We start from the raw sequence: 17,175 nt of genomic DNA on the forward strand, positions 1-17,175 counted from the left end.
CCACCTAGAATTCCACAAAGAAAACTCTATATAGTTATACATTGGGTAGATGAACTGAAAAGCGTCCTGAGTACAGCATGACAAAATGAGGCCCTGGGCACAAACATGTAAAACCTGAAATGAAACATGATGAAAGAGACAGAAAACAAGCACAAACTATGCAGTTAACTTCCACATTGTTGTACTTTGTCTATCTTTGATGACATTATTCATCTCTCCACCTGTGAACATTTATTAATCCATCCACGGCTGTGCTACTAGCAGCATACATTTTAATAGTTCAGAGCTATTCTGAAATGTACACACACAATGCATTAATTAAAAGCAATAATAAAAGTTAATATCAGCTGGAAGTTAATGTGTAATCATCACTGCTTCTGAATGTGGCTGTTCAAACACAGTAGAGCATCTCTATATATAGCTGTAAGAATTAGAGGTTCAGATCCCAAAATAAATAAAAAGATACATAATAGATGACCCTCAGAAGGACAAGAGCAACCTCAGCTAATTCTAGCAAAAAAAACTAGTTTGACCAGTAGAGGGCAGTAAAGTCCCACTGGCGCCTCTAATACCCACGAAGAAGAATTCGACCCATGCTCTCATCAGAAAGCGACAAAGATGGCCGCCTGTGGGCTGTTCCGCTCCCTATCTTCCAACTTTTCCACAGTTTTGCCCTTACTCACCCGCTCTGCAACGCTTTCTCCTTTGCGACTGGCATCTAAACCTTATTTTCGAAGAACAATAGCCTTTTCTAGCCGATTAACAGCAGGTATTCTCCAGTAAATAGATATTGGTGTAGCATGTTAGCTAACATTTCGATAGCTTGAGGGTAACATTTGCTAGCATAGAGAGAAGGACAGAGAGCGCTCACGCTGCTCCGTGTCTGTCAAGGTCCTCCTGGTTGTTATACTGATCCTGGATTACAAATTCTGTTTGTGTTCTGAGTTTGTTGTGTTGTCTTGCAGCACTTAAATTTACAGACAAGCACGAATGGATTCGAGTAGAAGACGACGGAGTTGGAACCGTCGGTATCAGCAACTTTGCTCAAGTAAGTCGTCAGACCATGGTGTAGACGACCAACAAGGTGATTTGTGAATTAATTTATTAATGATCATCACTTCGGAATTACTTTTAAATGCGAAACACGTCTTTATTAATGCTGCTAATATTTCCTCTCACTGTTGAAATAAAGTGTTTCGAAAACGAACTAAAATTAGGGACCGTCCCTAAATGGCAACTAGGGTTTATTAAAAAAATGTAATCCACTAATTACCTATTTTAAAATATAAAAAAAAAAATACTACTGTATGGATTAATAAGATTGTATAGGTTTGCATATGGTTGGCAATTTACACGATATTTATGGGCTCCCACAACTAATTACTGTTACTTCCAGTTTTCCAATACATATGATAAAAAATGGCCCAGTCAGATTTTAGGGCTTTTTGAGTCATGTCAAACCAACATTTTTTTAATGTTAACTAATTTTTCTTTTAGCAAAATCCAGTCTTTTAGTAAATATCATGCTATATTACAGCCAGTCTTCATCAATTAATGACTAATTGCTCTTTACTAAAACATAAGCAGCTATACAAAACGTATTACTTAATACTACCAACAAGACTAACATCTCAACACAAATTCAGCTCTGAGCATTTGAGACTTTCATTTATTTTGCAAAGTGAAAACCTGATTTTAGAATATTGTTTCAAATGAATTACAAATCCAAAACAGCAATCTTATTTTCATAGTTTCTTGCTCCTTTTGAGCAGCTTTATGTTTTCCAGGTTCAATCTCTACAAGCTTTTCTCACCTTATTTCAGCAGTGTATCCTATCGTTATAGATCCTCTTTATTGATATGCAGCATTATGAAAGATTTATTCTGCAATGCACAACAAGTCTTGTGGGAATTGATCTAATTCAGAAGTCATTGATGATTAATCTTGCTGAAGATTATGATGTTGACATTGTGGCAGTCCTCTGGCCATGCACATGATCAATTCACAATTATTTACTTTCATCAGAAACATAATCTAAAGTTAATGCTTTTGCCATTTCATTTACTCTTGTTTTTCCCCACTTACAGGAGGCTCTTGGAGATGTAGTTTACTGTGGACTGCCAGAGGTGGGAACACAGCTGGCTCAGCAAGGTATGAAACTGTGTGGGCATGTGGCTCAAGTTTATGTGACTGAATCCCCTTATAAATGAAGAATATTAAAGGGACTAAGCTTGAACTTACACGTCTTACTTTGTGTACAAACCTGTTGAGGCTGTATAACTGCAGTACTAATATTACATTCGTTTTTTTCGATATGATATAGAGTTTCGTCAATAAATTGGCTAGGCTGATATTTTAGCTCATTTACAACCTTACTAGGTTGGTATGTGTTAACCAGTAAGTGATGTAAAGCTACAGGACGGCAGTGCAGAGATATGAACAGTGGGGTAACGTGACCTTTTTTTCAACCTTAGGCTATAAAAAATTTGTGAGTTTGTTATGCCTGTGACTAAGTATCTGTTTAATTACTGTACTTGTAAAATGACCTAACCTTGATGTAAATGTATTTGTTTCTAAAATCTACTATTACAGATGAGTTTGGAGCCCTGGAAAGTGTAAAGGCAGCCAGCGAGCTCTATTCCCCTTTGACAGGAGAAGTTGTAGAGGTCAATACACTCCTGGCTGAAAACCCCGGTCTGGTCAACAAATCATGCTACAAAGATGGTAAGCACACATAGATAAATGCAGTCCAGTCCATGTAGAACATCGTTATTCATAGAAGGCTTGTATTAGTTAATGACAGAGTGCATACACAGATAAAACACCACTACTGTTTTATAAATCATAATAATTTAAAGGAAACAAGTGTTTTAAAGGGAACCACTTACTAGTAATGTTAGTTTTTGGACAGTAGATGGCATGAATGCCCCTAGAACAGCTTTGTTGTGCATTGATAATGAAATGTTGACAACAATTAAAACTAATATAATGCACTTTCAGAGTCAGCTTCAATAGATCATACTGTTCTTATAACCAAAGACTTAGTCTAAAGTACAAAAAGAGGGTTTGCTCACTCAAACTAATGAGAATTGGCAGTAAAAACAGCACGGGTGCTCATATATGTACTAACATTGTGAAGATATTTGAGTACAGGTCATTGTTGGTAAAAAGGACTCAGCCATGAAATTGAAGGACTGGTGCAAAGCAAGTGTACAAAGCAAAGCTCATAGATGTGTGAACTGCTTTTTCTTTCTCATAATGCAATGAAAAAGGATGCCAGTGTTTTCCAGTGAAAAGAATGCTGTTTACTCACAGTGTAACCTCATTTTAACCTCGTCGTAACTTTTTTTAATACAGGCTGGCTGATGAAGATGACCATTGCAAACCCTGCTGAACTCGACACTCTAATGGATGAAGCAGCGTATGAGAGATATATCCGCTCCATTGAGGATTAATATAACACCTCCTAATAAGTGCTATGCTCCCTCTCTCCTTCTCAAACACAGCTGGCAGGGAGATGCAGAAGGTGTCATTGTCAGTTACAACACTATGCTTAGCATCCACCAGTGGAGCTCATGAGCTCCAGATTGCTGACCTGCCAGTGTCGTAGAGCTGTCAACGTTAGGAATCCTTTATCTACTGTTAAAGACTGACTTTAGGGCATCTGCCAGTCTGCATTGACTAAACATCCAATGTTGGGTTCTTGCAGCCTAAAATCTCAAACAGAAGAGGCTGAATCTCAGAGTTAATAGAACAGTTTCCAAGCATTTGGTCAAAGATAAACTTGAATTTCTGTTCTGAGACATTGTTAGCCTTTAAGAAGCACTTTGGAATTATTAATAATGTTGGTCTACACTTTGCATGTACGACTGCTATAATGTTGACATGGGACCTGTACACTAAAAATAAACATTTCCTTACACATACTGTTTTTTTTTTTGTTTGTTTGTTTTTCATTAATTCCTACAGTTAAAAGAAAATGCAAACACTTCACAGGTGACAGGTGTAGACTCTGCCTAGTTGAGCATCTAGGTACTTACTGCAGACCCATAATGTTTATGTGCAAGTGTGTTTTTTTTTTTTTTTTTAAGCATTATACAACTTGTCCGTCGTTCTCATCCCAACCTTTTTGAAACCTGTTACTGGCATCGTATATTTACACAATGAAGTTCCTTAGTGTCAGAATTGGATAAATATAGCAATATCTTCAATTTAAAAAAATATTTTTTTCAGTTTTTATTTACATTTTGCACACAATTCCAACTTCTGAAAAAGGGTTGTAAAAACAGTGCTCAGTACCTGACATTATACTGGATACTGGATCTACAGAATATTAGAAATGTAATGTCAACCCTACTTTCTTTGGTTATTTCAACTTAAAAAGCTTCTCTGTAACAATTTGTACGTTACTATTTTCCAGATAGTAATTGTCCAGTCCCTTAGAACCTTTGATGTTCAAGTCTTGATCTCTGGGTCACCTAAGTGAAGTTAGTGCCCCACCAGGTACAATAGAAAATTTATCTTTGGCTGTTGGAGTTCGTCTGGCACTGCCTCGAGGTGCAGGAGCATGAGGGAGTCCCTCTATTCGGCGATGATCACTCTCCAGCCTCTCTTTTCTTTGGACTGCCTCAAACATCACACTTGCAGTAAAGTCCCTCTCATTAAGAAAGGCGATGGTCTCATCCCTCTTACGGCTCACATACCCCTTCAGGAGAGCATTATATGGGTTTGAGGAGGCATCTGCGTTAGGATTTTCTTGCTGGTATTTGAATTCCATGCGGGTGATAACTGGCAACAGGAACTGCTTCCCTTCTATCACCACACTGCTATCTTGATGTGATAAGCCCAGGGCCTTGGTGACGAGGCTTGGAGGCAGAGGAACCAAATCACAGCCTGTGCGCTTGTCCACATACTGCTGAAACTCTCTGCGTACCCGAGCCACATCTTGCAAAGACTGACTCCTTCTCTCCTCTAGGTCTGTAATTATTCGCTCAGGATACGTCTGACCAAATACCACACCTAAAGAGTGAAGAGGGCAATAAAACAAAATCACTGTCATGGTTTGTGGCCAGTGGCATTTTTCATGACAATTGTTTTAGAAAAAATCTGAATGAATGATGAGATGAACCAGCCATATACCTCACCTGCACGTCTCAGCATGGACGAGGGACATTTCCACGGTTTGTGAATAAGCTCATCAGGTAGATCTGCAAGTTCAGGACACCATTTCCTAACATAGTTGCCATACGGGTCACAGGTCATTGCTGCATCGATGGGGTGCATGACAAAGTTCCAGTGATCCAGACCACACATTCCCCCATTCTGCCACATCATAGCATCTATAGCAACATCTGCATCCACCAGAGTGTCCTACACGTGAGCGAAAGTGTTGGAAACAATCAGAAAAGAGGCAGCAAATAGAATACCTGAATCAGTGTATCTGTGGGTGCTTTACCTGGAACCAGCGGTAGCCTTCTTGCCAGGGTAGGTGAAGATAGGCTATGAGGAAAGATGCTACCACATGTCTCATGTAGTTGTTCATCCAGCCTGTCAGCCACAGCTGCCTCATGGCTGCATCCACCAAAGGGTAACCTGTCAGACCTCGCTGCCAGGCCTTCAGGTGGCCGCGATTGCTGCTCCACTGCAGAGCCTGCAAATGATTACTGTTTTTAATTATTAATGAAGACAGTGCACTTCAAATTTTTTATTCCTCGGAATGTATGTTTAAGTAAATGTGTCATCAAGATCTCTGTGGCCAAGTTCAACCTTGTATGGTGGTCGGACAGATTCCCAGGGCAGGTCAGGAAACAGGGTTAGCTGCCAGTAAGCCAAATCTCTCCACGCTAGTTTGCGTTGGAACTTGAGGGGTTGGCAGCGCGCCCCTCTCGCAGCCTGCAATACCCAGCGTGGGCTGAGCTGACCGAAGTGAAGGTAGGGGGACAGACAGCTGGTATTCGGAGCATCTGCCCTGCCTGACTCTTTGTCATATCTATACACACCTAGGTGAGGAAAATAATGAGATAGGGTTTTCAAATACACACAAATTAATTATAACACTGTTTCCAAAGTGCAGGCAAGGTGTCTCACCATCCTGCAGAAAGGCCTCTAGGTGAGCTTGTGCTCCTTCCTCACTGAAATCCCAGGACTTCTGAATGTTAGCTGCCCAGTTAATCTAAATGACAATATTAAAATAAAATATTAAGGACTTCATTATCCAATCTTTACTGTATTCTGTACTGTCGTTAATGTAGTTACTGACCACCGTGCCATCCTTCCTGCGGGGCATGTTGGCCAACCCTAGGGTGTCTAAAGAGACACCCTGAGGCCAGTGGGCAGGTGTGGGGAGAGAAACAGGAGGGTCCAGAGTAACCCCTAACGGAGACGCTGGGTTCTGTCTACAGCAACTCATGAAGTGAGACACTGAACCTATTCCTGGGCCGCAGAAGAAATAAAAAGACGTTACGGTACTATAAACAAACATATTTTAATTCAGATGGGACCAAATCCACCTCAGTGACTTACCTCTAAGTCCCACACCTTCTGTGCTGACAGAGTAAGGGTCTCTGAGACAGTAAGATTGGAACATCCTGACTTCAGTACCGTCTTTCTGCAGAGCTGCCACCACTGCATCATCCCTCTCCTTCAGCCATGGCTCATACAGAGCATTAGCCAGCACCGTTCTCGCTCCAGTGTCCTTTATGAGTTTCTTAAGACTATGTAGAGATGATCCAACCCCATTCTCTTCTCCACTTGCCTTGAGGAAGACAAGATGGCTGCCAATGCGCTCCAGAGATGCACATAAATGAGACAAAGCCTGATGAAGCCAGTATTTACCTGTTAAAAAGACAAAAAACAACAGTCAGAAGACTCACAAATGAATAAACTTAAGATCTGAATGGAATGCTATATGGAAACACAGCCACGGCTAAAAGCAGTGATGCATTGTGTTTTACAGAACAATCACTGGTTCAATGCTTCCTGAAACTCACCAGCTCCCCTGATAGCCAGAGTAATCCCGGGGCCCTCCTCTTCGTCGGGGCTCCAGATGAAGACAGGGATGACAGGTGCCCCAAGTTCCAATGAGGCACTGAGAGCAGGGTTGTCACACAGTCGTAAATCCCTCCTAAACCACACTAGTACAGGTGGTGGCGCCGACAGAGAGCATTGCAAACCGACAACCTGCTGCCTGGCTGCTTTACGCCGCTGCCGCCTGTTCTTCTTCGATTTCTCTGCTAGATTTGATGTCATTTGGTCACATTCTTCATATTTTTTAACACGTGGCCTTTTCTGAAGCTCAGTCTCTTGGGTGCCAACTACTTCTGCTCGTCGGGTGGGGCTGCTTCCCTGAGGCTGAGATTCTGAGGTAAGCTGAGAAGACCTGCTCTCATTCTGTTTGTCTCCAAATTGCAGAAAACCGGTTTTGTGACTTGAGGTTGACAGCTGGTCATCTTTCATTTCCAGCAGAGAGAGAGCCAATGCAAGTTCCAGTTCATCATCTTCAGTCTGCAATTGAATTAGAACCACGATTATTGTTTCACCTTGTCCTTAAAAACAAGGCTTTCACATAGTGAGTGAAAGAGTCCAGTGTCATCCCAGAAATGAACTTAATGCTACCAAACTCTTAAATATGAAAATGACATCTATGAAAAAGTCAAATTAGATGAAAAAGATGGGTATATCTATAATAATACATTTGACTTATTTGCTGAATCGTTTTTTTGTAAGAATCTAAATGTCCTAAATAAATTTTACCTGTAAAATAAATGCGGTGGAGTAAAAGTAAAAGCAGCAAGTAAAGTAACTAGTAAAGTACAGGTGCCTTGGAATTGTTCTTCAGTACAATTTTCAGTACAGTATAGTTTAAAATCACATGTATTTTATTTAGAATATAATTTGTTTAGAACTGGTAAAAGCAACTTAATTCATTATTTTATTCATTCATGTCTGAGTCTTTTTTGCAGTAGTGCTTGTAGCAGTCAACAATCACAAAGTGGTAAGTGTCATATCTTTATTATAGTAAATTATTATTATATTTTAAATTCTAAATGATTATTATTTAATCTGATATTTATAAAAAGGATGTTTTTCTCTCATAGGATAGTCATTTCTGGTTGATTGCCACTCTTTTTCTTGTGTCCTGAATGTTTTTCGTTTCGGGATCCTGCACTTTAAAGTATAGTTGAACAAACACTCTCTGACCTGGGTGAAGAACTCCTGGTAGATGGAGGTGAGGGTGGAGTGCAGCGAGCTGTTGGCCGTGGACAGAGGGTGGATGAGGGACAGGAACTGGGAGCGGGTCTCCTGGTGTCCGAGGACGGACAGACACATGGCAAAGAAACCCTCCGGATCCTCTCGACCCAGCAGCACTTCTCTCAGTATCTTCCTCACTAAGACCTCACTGTCTCCACCACCCGCCGCCGAAAGAGGCATCTTCAACTGGAAGGTGATGATGTATTAGAGTTGTAAAATGGAGTCCAGGACTTATATAAAGCTGAAGTCTTCCTCCTGATCCTCCACCACAGAACCGGTTACCAAACAACAGCTGATTTGGAGTTACACAAGCCGCGTCGTAGTGTTTGGTAACCTTCACATCTCCAGGTTGTAATGGGCTCGTTTTACCTGTAGGGGGCGTCAAAGTATAATAGTTCATGAGGAGCTTTGCAGCATATTAAAGCCCATGGGTGACTGTTTTACAGTGCGTGAGTAACAACTGGGATTCCCTGTCTAGTTTTCATTAATCTGGCTCTAAGGAAGGGAGCTATAGATGTAGTAAATACAGTCATCTCTGTTCGTCATCGTCCTGTCTACAGTGTAATCACTTCTCCACTAAATCATACCCATCAGTTCAAATGTTTCACGACGGGGGTCCACACAAGCTGAATCCAATTAAATATAGATCCTTGGTTTAATTGGAATGGATGTAAACTTGTTTTGTGGACATCCCCCTAAAGATAATCCCTCTCTAATTTTAAATAGCCTTCATCTTGACAGGAATGTTCTCCTATTCAAGTGCACCCTGTGATGTGAAGCTGAAAAACAAAAGCTAGGAGACAGTGTACCCAGCAGTGAATTTTTAATCAAGCTCTGCATTCATGCTGTAAAGGGGTTGCTAAGTGATTGTTTGATTTTATTTTATTTTGATGAGACCATGCATAAGCTTTTGAATGCACACAGCAGGGAACAAAGATTAGAGACACTTGTGGACCAAACTCTAAAATGCTTTGTATGGTTGATAAGCTCCACTTATGCTACTGTATTACTGACATTACTCAAAGTCTTATTCTGTTGTGTGCTCAAATATTTTCAAGCAGTCATCCAAAAGGTGTCTGCGGGTGTCATGTACAAGGACATAATGTCTCAATAATTCAGCCCTTTATCTGAGAAGCACTGGCGAAAATGTATGTAGGGGAAATGTGTTGAGAGCTGTGGTATGTAGCAAGGGCAAGGCAAAAAGAGAGGCAGAGAGAGAAAGAGATTGAGAGAGAGAGAGAGAATCAATAGTGTTTAGACAGAGAAGTGGAGTCTAAGTGTGTGATCAATAGAGAGCAGAGAGGAGAGATTAGCTGCTTTTCTCTCTCAAACTAACACTGACAAATTGGTGAATTGGTGTATCGGCCCTTGGGCTAAACGGATTGACCTGCTGTTTCCATGTTCTACCGTGTACTGTCAATAAAGATCTGTGTTCGTTGTGGCTCTCAATGAAGAGCGTGAATGAAGCACCGGAAGAGAGGAAAAAGGGGAAAGGAAGGAAGCGAAATCAAGAAGTAGAGAAGGGGAGAAAGAGCAGCTAGGTGTACCTGAGGCCCCCGTGTCGCCTGGATCCTCACAAAATGTCCACACCTCTGTGTCATTAACACCAACGTGCACTCACATGCGTTTCCTCGTGCACACTGTTATAAAACCATAATAACGTCTCCAGGAAAATTAATGGAAAGACAGATTAAAAACTAAGTGAGGAGAAACGGGCCACTGGTGTAGCTATTTGCAACTCATAAATCATTCTGACACACCCACGCGCATGTAGACACACGCGTAGACACACACACACACACACACACACACACGTACTGTAATTAACCACAGGCTATTTACTCTCTCCTGCTGTAAATTAGACATGCAGACACAGTTATTACATTAGGGGGATCTGCCATGCAGAATACTAACAGGAGGAGGAGGGGGCCATACGTACACACAACAACCCCGCTCATACAAACATAAACACACACGTACACACAAGAAAGAGGGTATGGAAGAATCATAGACTGACGGGAGTTAAAATGAAGCTGCAGCACAGAGAATAGGGGCCCCCAGCTCTTTGTTCCCTGCTGCATTTCATTATCTGAAACGCCAGCCAACACACACGACACACACACACACACACACACACACACACACACACGCGCACACGACGCACCTCCCCCTTCTGTAAAGCTGTCTGCCTCCACTCCATGCACACAGCACAAAAAGAGCGAAAAAATAGAGATACTGCGTCAGTGCCATTCACTGGCATCTGGACTCAGTTATGACAAGAATGTCTGCACGGTCATCCTGAGTCCATCGGCCGCTCCGAAAGATGCTCTGACTTTCACACTTTGTTTCCACCTGCACCGGCAGAAAGTACAATCCCATAAATTCTATTTTAAGCACAACAATAGGCGATGAGGACTTTATTAAAGCAAGTATTGATACTCTGTCTTGGGTGGCTTGTCTCCATTTAGTTCATCTGAAGTGTTTTTTTGTTCTGGCAATCCACTTCCTTCTGTTTGTGTGTGTGTCCTCTGGTTCTCTCTACCTCCCTCACCCCTCTCTGTCCCTCTGTTTTCCCACGGTGATCGATAGCTCATTACAATCATTGACTGCAGCTCATCAGCACCTGTTAAGGTCTAGAGAGAGAGAGAGAGAGAGAGAGAGAGAGAGAGAGAGAGGTGCATGTGCATCTGAGAGTGAGTGTTGTGTGATGCAAACCAACTGATAAATAGAAAAGATTGGTTCTGCAATGAGTCAGAGGTGAAGTTTGACATGTGAATGGTTGTTTTCTGATTCACATTCTTTGCTGTGACTGTCTTGTTTGTTGTCGCTTTATGGTCCGTGGTCTTAGGGAACATCTTATTATGCAACTCACGTGGGTACCATGGTTTGTTGCTATGGTGATTGCCAAGGGAGCTAGAGTATTATAGGTGTTTATCCCAGACAGGAGCAAGGCTACTCACCATCTATCAGGACACGCTTCAATTTACCACACGGTTTGGACCACACATTAAGATCAACACAGTTACAGAGGAACAAAGGGAAACACACAGCACACACAACGCAGTGTGAATGTGTTTCTGTGGATAGATTATTCTGTATTCATATTTCTGGAAGAAGGACCTTGTTCAAACACTCAGTTGTTGGTTTAATGCGTCACTGCAGGGTTTGTTTTTGGAGAGGACAGACGGTGAGCAGAAACAAGCAAACAGAGAAAAGACTCTGAGAGACTATTAAAAAACTACAAATCATAGTTAAGGGCAAGGAGAAATGTGTTTCACAAAATAAAAGAGACTATAGTGGGACCTCAAGAAGTCCCCAATGGATTTAGTCACAGGATGTGGTCTAAGAAAAGAGGCAAATTCAAGTAAGAGTGTGAAGTTTGAAAGAAAAGGGATATAAATAGAGTGAATACAATAGAGGCGAGTAAAAAGAGAACAAATCTCTAAGCCCATGCATAAATTACACACATCATTTACATATTCATTATGTTTTGTGTACTAATGAGAGTATTTGCTTAATAGCTTCATCACCACTGGCAGCTTTTGTTAGACATGAGAGATTTTAAAAAATGAGAAAAAAAATCGAAAAACGAGGGAGCAAGGGTCATCTCGCTAAAGTGTGTGAGGTCAATGGTGCACAACCGACTTTTACTGATAATCTGATCTTATTGCCATACAGTGGGCGTGCGAAGAGGCACAACCTGAAAAGCACTCTTAGAGATGTGAAACGAAGCACACATGATGGGGGCTGGTGAAAGTTAATTAAAACAACACAAGCTTTATCCAAACTCAAGGCTCTCTTCGTCTTTCTCTACATGTCTCAGTGGAATAAGTAACTGCGGCAGTAATTACCTACAGGACAGTCACTCAGAGGATTCCTTCAGGTGCCAAAAAAAAGTCTCGCACACGACTGCAAAAAGCGACGATTTACGGCGTGCGTTTAAGAAATGAAAGTTGTGTATGGATCAGTAAACTAATGTGCATACAAAAACATTTAATACTCACAGAGAGGGTAAATGATTCAGAAACTGGGTGAATGAAATGAGGGAAAGAGAGAGGGATGGAAACGTGGAGACAGGGGGAAGGGCAACCGAGGGATGAGCTACAAATGAGAGCGATGGTGGTGGCAGGTTGGCACAGTGCCATCCAGTCAGGACTTGAGCGGGGGCGGGCATGGGCATGGGCGAAGGGGCGAGGAGAATAAGAATGGAAGAAGAACAGAAACAGACTTCCTTAGTGCTGCCATGGTGCCCCCTGGCACAGGCACAAAGGGGCAAAACGAACAGCAGAAGGTGCAAAGGAAGGCAAGATGCAGAAAATGTCAGCGGACATGGAAGAACAGAAGTGAGCAAGATGCCAGGAGACAGAGGATGACTCAGATGTAGCTGGATGAAGGGAAGCATAGAAGGATGCTGAAGAGTCAAATGGATTGCACTGTGAAACTGTAAGGTGTAACTCGGCGATGACCATGGACCACGGGAGAAAGATTTCGATGGAAAATCCGGCATTGTGGGTTTCGCGGCTTGTCTATCTCTGTGTGCCAGGCAGTGGGCACCATGCCAGCCTGCAGTCATGGCATACTCGAAGCGATCAAAGCGGTTGGTGTAGAAATGTCTGAGTCGATGACACGGGGACTCACCTCTGAGGATTTTCCGCTAACCGCCATTTGTTTGCTTGGACAAAACCAAGGAGTTGTGCCCAGGCAACGGCTGCCAGCAATTGTGTGATGGCATCTCTTCATGGGCAGCAAGGGCACGGGGAGAACGGTGGCACGCTGCCAAGCCAACATAACACACACATTTGTAAACAGAAACCGCCATATGGCGAACAGAAAATGTTTGAATGCCTTCAATGTTTTGGCAAAGGCATCCCCTCAAGGGAGAGACCAGAAACAGAGATGGCACCATGCCAAACGCACACTAGGAGGCATTCACATGCGCCATCGGAAGCTGTACAAAGACACAGTAAATGCGTACACAAAATAGTAGCAGTGGGAACTAAAGCCACAGATGAAACTGTGGCGCAAGTATGGGACATAAAGCATTCTCTCAATGCTATTCTGCTCAGTGCCAACTGCTGGACTGGATTGGAAGCTGCTGTCCATTACAAAAAACTAAGACGAAGGATCGTACAATCCCATTATGGAGAGGAACAGTATATGGACGAAGAGGAATAATGAGCAGAACGAATAAAGGATACTGAAGAAGGGGAAAAAAAGGGGGAATTTTGTGCTTAACGAAGAACAGTGGGAGTGGGTGGACAAGGATGATGAAGAGCCTCCTTCCTGCACATGCACACCTGGGATGTTCTTAAAGGGATATCCCCTCAGATTGCTGCGTGCGTTAAAGGGAGGGATGTGTTGGCATCATCTCCACGGTGTCAAGCTGTGTTTCTCTCTTGCCAGTCAGGGAGGTTGCTGCATTCGTCAGGGGCGGGCAACTGTCTGGGCATCTCATCTGCAGCTAATTAACAGCCACACACTAATTCTAACAGCCGATCATAATTAGCGATTTAATCGCTCGTCAACGCTTTTCTCCCCCCTTAAATTGTGCCTCCTATTTGGACACGTGTGGATAAGCTAAGGAACGCCGGATCTCCCCCTCCCCTCCTCCTCGTCCTTCTTTCCTTCATCCTCCAGACTCCAGTGGGATCTTAATTAAGCCTGGGCTTCATTATGCAAATGGAGTACAATAAACGACAGCAGAGGTGGAGCTGGATACAGACTGAAGCGGAACAGTGGGAGGGGAGCACTGGAAGTGGAAAATGAAGAGATATGGAAGGTTACCAAGCTCAACTATATGATGCTACTGTGTTACAATTATTTTACCGTTTCCTGTAACGTGCGCGTCTTCTGTGTGCTACTACATGTGGTGTGAGAGCCAACATTTGCTGCTCTGACGTCTCATCCCTATTACTACTGGGGAAACTTCTCTGAAATAACACTGGAAAACCAGAATGTCGTCTCTCACAAAGAAAATTCATAAGGGAATGGCGACAATGAACCCCCTAATATCTCCAGTTGGCCGTTGTCGTGGATACGAAGAAAGGTGGCAGTGATAGGGAGAGAGAAAGGAAGCAGACAGAAACACTGACAGTGGCAGCAGCATGGCAGCTAATGTCATCTCAGTTTAATCATTGCATGGGATCATGGGGTTCATGAAAATTCATTTGCATATCATTAAATGGAGAGAGGTTATTTGGTGCGGGCAGCCAAAATGGGATTGGATAAAGGAAGGGGGGAAAAAAAGGCAAATGGAGGGGCTCGTTATTAAACAGCAATGTTTTATAGTCCACCAGCCGATTCATTTAATTTGGGCATAATTAAAATGTGTCAGACTCAATCAATCATTCCAACAGGGATACTATCAATGTTTCAGTCTGAAAGAAGACTAATCAGTGGATATGCAGTCGGACATTTTCCAATAACAGCCTAAGTGCTTTAGTCTACTGAGAGCTTGACTCATCACTCTTTTTTCTAATTTATCTGAAGGAGTGTATCAAAACACCCATTGTGACTTCTACATATTATGTCAAGACATGCCTATCTCTGACAGGTGGTGATGCCACCCTGTGTGTCAGTAAGAGGATAGCTCACGCTGTCTTTTTGACCTTAGTAGTAAGCTGTCAGCGGTGTGTATGTGCGTGCATACATGCATTTCTCATTTGCATAAGTGATATAATTAGACGGCCTTTTCACATGCAGATCAGTTTGACAACATAGCAATCACTGTAACACACACATACAGCCATACGCGCTCAACAACACATGCTTACTGCCGTGACCACCCCAATATCATGGGGAGTCTGTTGTCTGTGAGCAGAGAGTGTAAAGATTAACATAATCCAGCTAATAAGTGTGAGTAATATTCACACAGTGACGCGTGGCGCAGACACTGTCCTGCTGATGCGTATTTGTATCTCATTATAGATGTAAAGTACTAAAGGGGGGCCGAAAAGGGGGTGCAAGTGTGGGTGGGGGATGGTGAGAGGTCACTAAAAAAAAAAGAGTGGGCCCCAAGAAGACAAGACCAAGAATGACAATAAACAACAGCACTCTTCTAAAGTTATATTGTTCAGTCTGTAGAATACTAATATGATATAAAGACAGACATACTGTACTCTGTAATTACGATGCCAGAGGTTGGTACAAGTCTGTCTAAAAATCAGATGATAGCACCGATTTTTCTTTTCATTTGCAGGACTAGAAAAGGCACATACTCAGTTTTTTGCAGCAGATTGTAAGAATTATTAATAGAGTGTATTTGCGCTTGCAGGCCAGCTCTGCCGAATGATTGATTAGGATGGTGTGACGACCATTAAAAAGTCATTTAAAAGATGGATAGGGACCACATTTCCAAATAAAAACCACTTTATACCTGATGAAGTGCTGAACAAACTCTCCTTCAAAGACATTTACTGATTATTCTCAGTGTATGAGTGTAGTGTAGGAAGCACCGGTGCACTATGTGTAGCTCTACATCAGCTGTGAAGGATACCAAACCAGTCGTCTGGACAAAGTCAAGCAGTCGATGGCGATATCCACATTTTTAAAAGTAAATTTAGATCATTTAGAACGGATATTCTGTCTATCTACATGTACACACGTAGGCACAGACAGACGGATAAATGCCACAAATAGGTCTAACGATGCGCACACAATGATTGAAATGTATCTGATATCACGGCGTAGCTTCGACTGCAGCCTTATCCAGAGGAGCAGAGCTGCTGTGTCTAAATGCGAGAATCTATTTCAGCTCTGTCTCTTTAACTCAGGGCTCCACCACAGCAGCATGCTTTGGGATTCATGCATAAACATGAGCTGGCCTTTCAGCTCTCTCCTCACATAACCAATCTAAATCTAAATGAGCCCCCACTACAGATACACCAGCAGGCAATGACATTACACCCCCCCCCCAACCAGCCCACCACAGCCCAACCCCCTTCTCTACTCTACCCCACTACCCCCAGCGACACATATTCACCAGCAGGCAATAATTTCACGCCATCCCTCAAAGCCCCCCCAACACACACACACATACACACACGCTTGTACCCCTTTTTGCCGCAACCCCACCACCAGCTGCACAGTACTCATTTGATTAAGAGGGGGAGGACAGGGAGAAGGAGAAATGGTGGGGGATCACTTTATCAGGATGACTTTCTTAGATAGTTATCATCAGCTACAAAGCTATCTCAAGCCCTCTTCTGAGGTTACTTTGCCATTGTTCTCCCCCTGTATTTGTTTGTCTCATGCCTACAAGCCCAACTGGACTGTTTTCTGCTGTCGCATTTCTGTGTAATGATTAAACGGATCTCTTTCTGCTAGAAAACAAGGAGCAGTTACCAGCTTGTGCTTGAGAACCTGAATGAACAACACATTCCCATATTTGTAGCACAACTTTTTCCTCTCCTTCACGTTGTCTCACCGACCACTGAAAAGTTTGACACAGCACATGAAGAACAAAATAATAAAAGTCTCTTCTGCCAAACCTACGCTGTGGTCTTTGAAATGTTCCATATGAAAATGTGCGTGTCCTAAATGTGCTGTAGTGTGCAATTTTACTCCCCTCTCTCCCAGAGTCGTAAAACACATTATCATCATCAGCAGCAGCAGGAGCAGCAGTGTAATTCATCCAAGGTCGTTAATATTCATCATATCATTTAGTCACAAAGGAAACTCATCTGGCTGAATGTCACAGATGTAATTAATGAAGTGACCCCAGAGGTCATGGCTCCATTCACCAAACACCTTCCACACACTGCTGTGTTACGCACACACGGTTGCACATCAAAAGCCTCCTAGCCAGACACACACCGCCACCGAAACATACAACCTGGAATATGAAACACATGACAGGCGGACACCCTCACATACCACAACATTCATAAAATGGCTTCTCTCAGTTAGACCAAAGGGATGAGACCA

The 17,175-nt window shown here is 42.6% G+C and overlaps 2 protein-coding genes across 2 annotated transcripts; one reads left to right on the forward strand and one right to left on the reverse strand.

The window, feature by feature from the left end:
• The first annotated feature begins 586 nt into the window (after positions 1 to 586).
• Positions 587 to 3,926, forward strand: LOC113165223 (glycine cleavage system H protein, mitochondrial-like). Its single transcript, XM_026364592.1, has 5 exons — positions 587 to 769; positions 966 to 1,048; positions 2,088 to 2,151; positions 2,593 to 2,724; positions 3,358 to 3,926. The coding sequence occupies exons 1-5, from the start codon at positions 619 to 621 to the stop codon at positions 3,453 to 3,455; spliced, it is 528 nt and encodes a 175-aa protein (XP_026220377.1). The 5' UTR covers positions 587 to 618; the 3' UTR covers positions 3,456 to 3,926.
• A 353-nt stretch (positions 3,927 to 4,279) lies between these two features.
• Positions 4,280 to 8,507, reverse strand: si:ch1073-390k14.1 (deoxyribodipyrimidine photo-lyase). The gene is made up of 9 exons (XM_026364833.1): positions 8,200 to 8,507; positions 6,990 to 7,503; positions 6,523 to 6,834; positions 6,260 to 6,432; positions 6,088 to 6,172; positions 5,767 to 5,999; positions 5,456 to 5,650; positions 5,145 to 5,370; positions 4,280 to 5,019 (listed from the first exon to the last, which is right to left on the reverse strand). The coding sequence occupies exons 1-9, from the start codon at positions 8,428 to 8,430 to the stop codon at positions 4,475 to 4,477; spliced, it is 2,514 nt and encodes an 837-aa protein (XP_026220618.1). The 5' UTR covers positions 8,431 to 8,507; the 3' UTR covers positions 4,280 to 4,474.
• Positions 8,508 to 17,175: the final 8,668 nt, after the last annotated feature.

This window comes from Anabas testudineus, chromosome 6 (genome assembly GCF_900324465.2).
Source record: "Anabas testudineus chromosome 6, fAnaTes1.2, whole genome shotgun sequence".
NCBI lineage: Eukaryota > Metazoa > Chordata > Actinopteri > Anabantiformes > Anabantidae > Anabas > Anabas testudineus.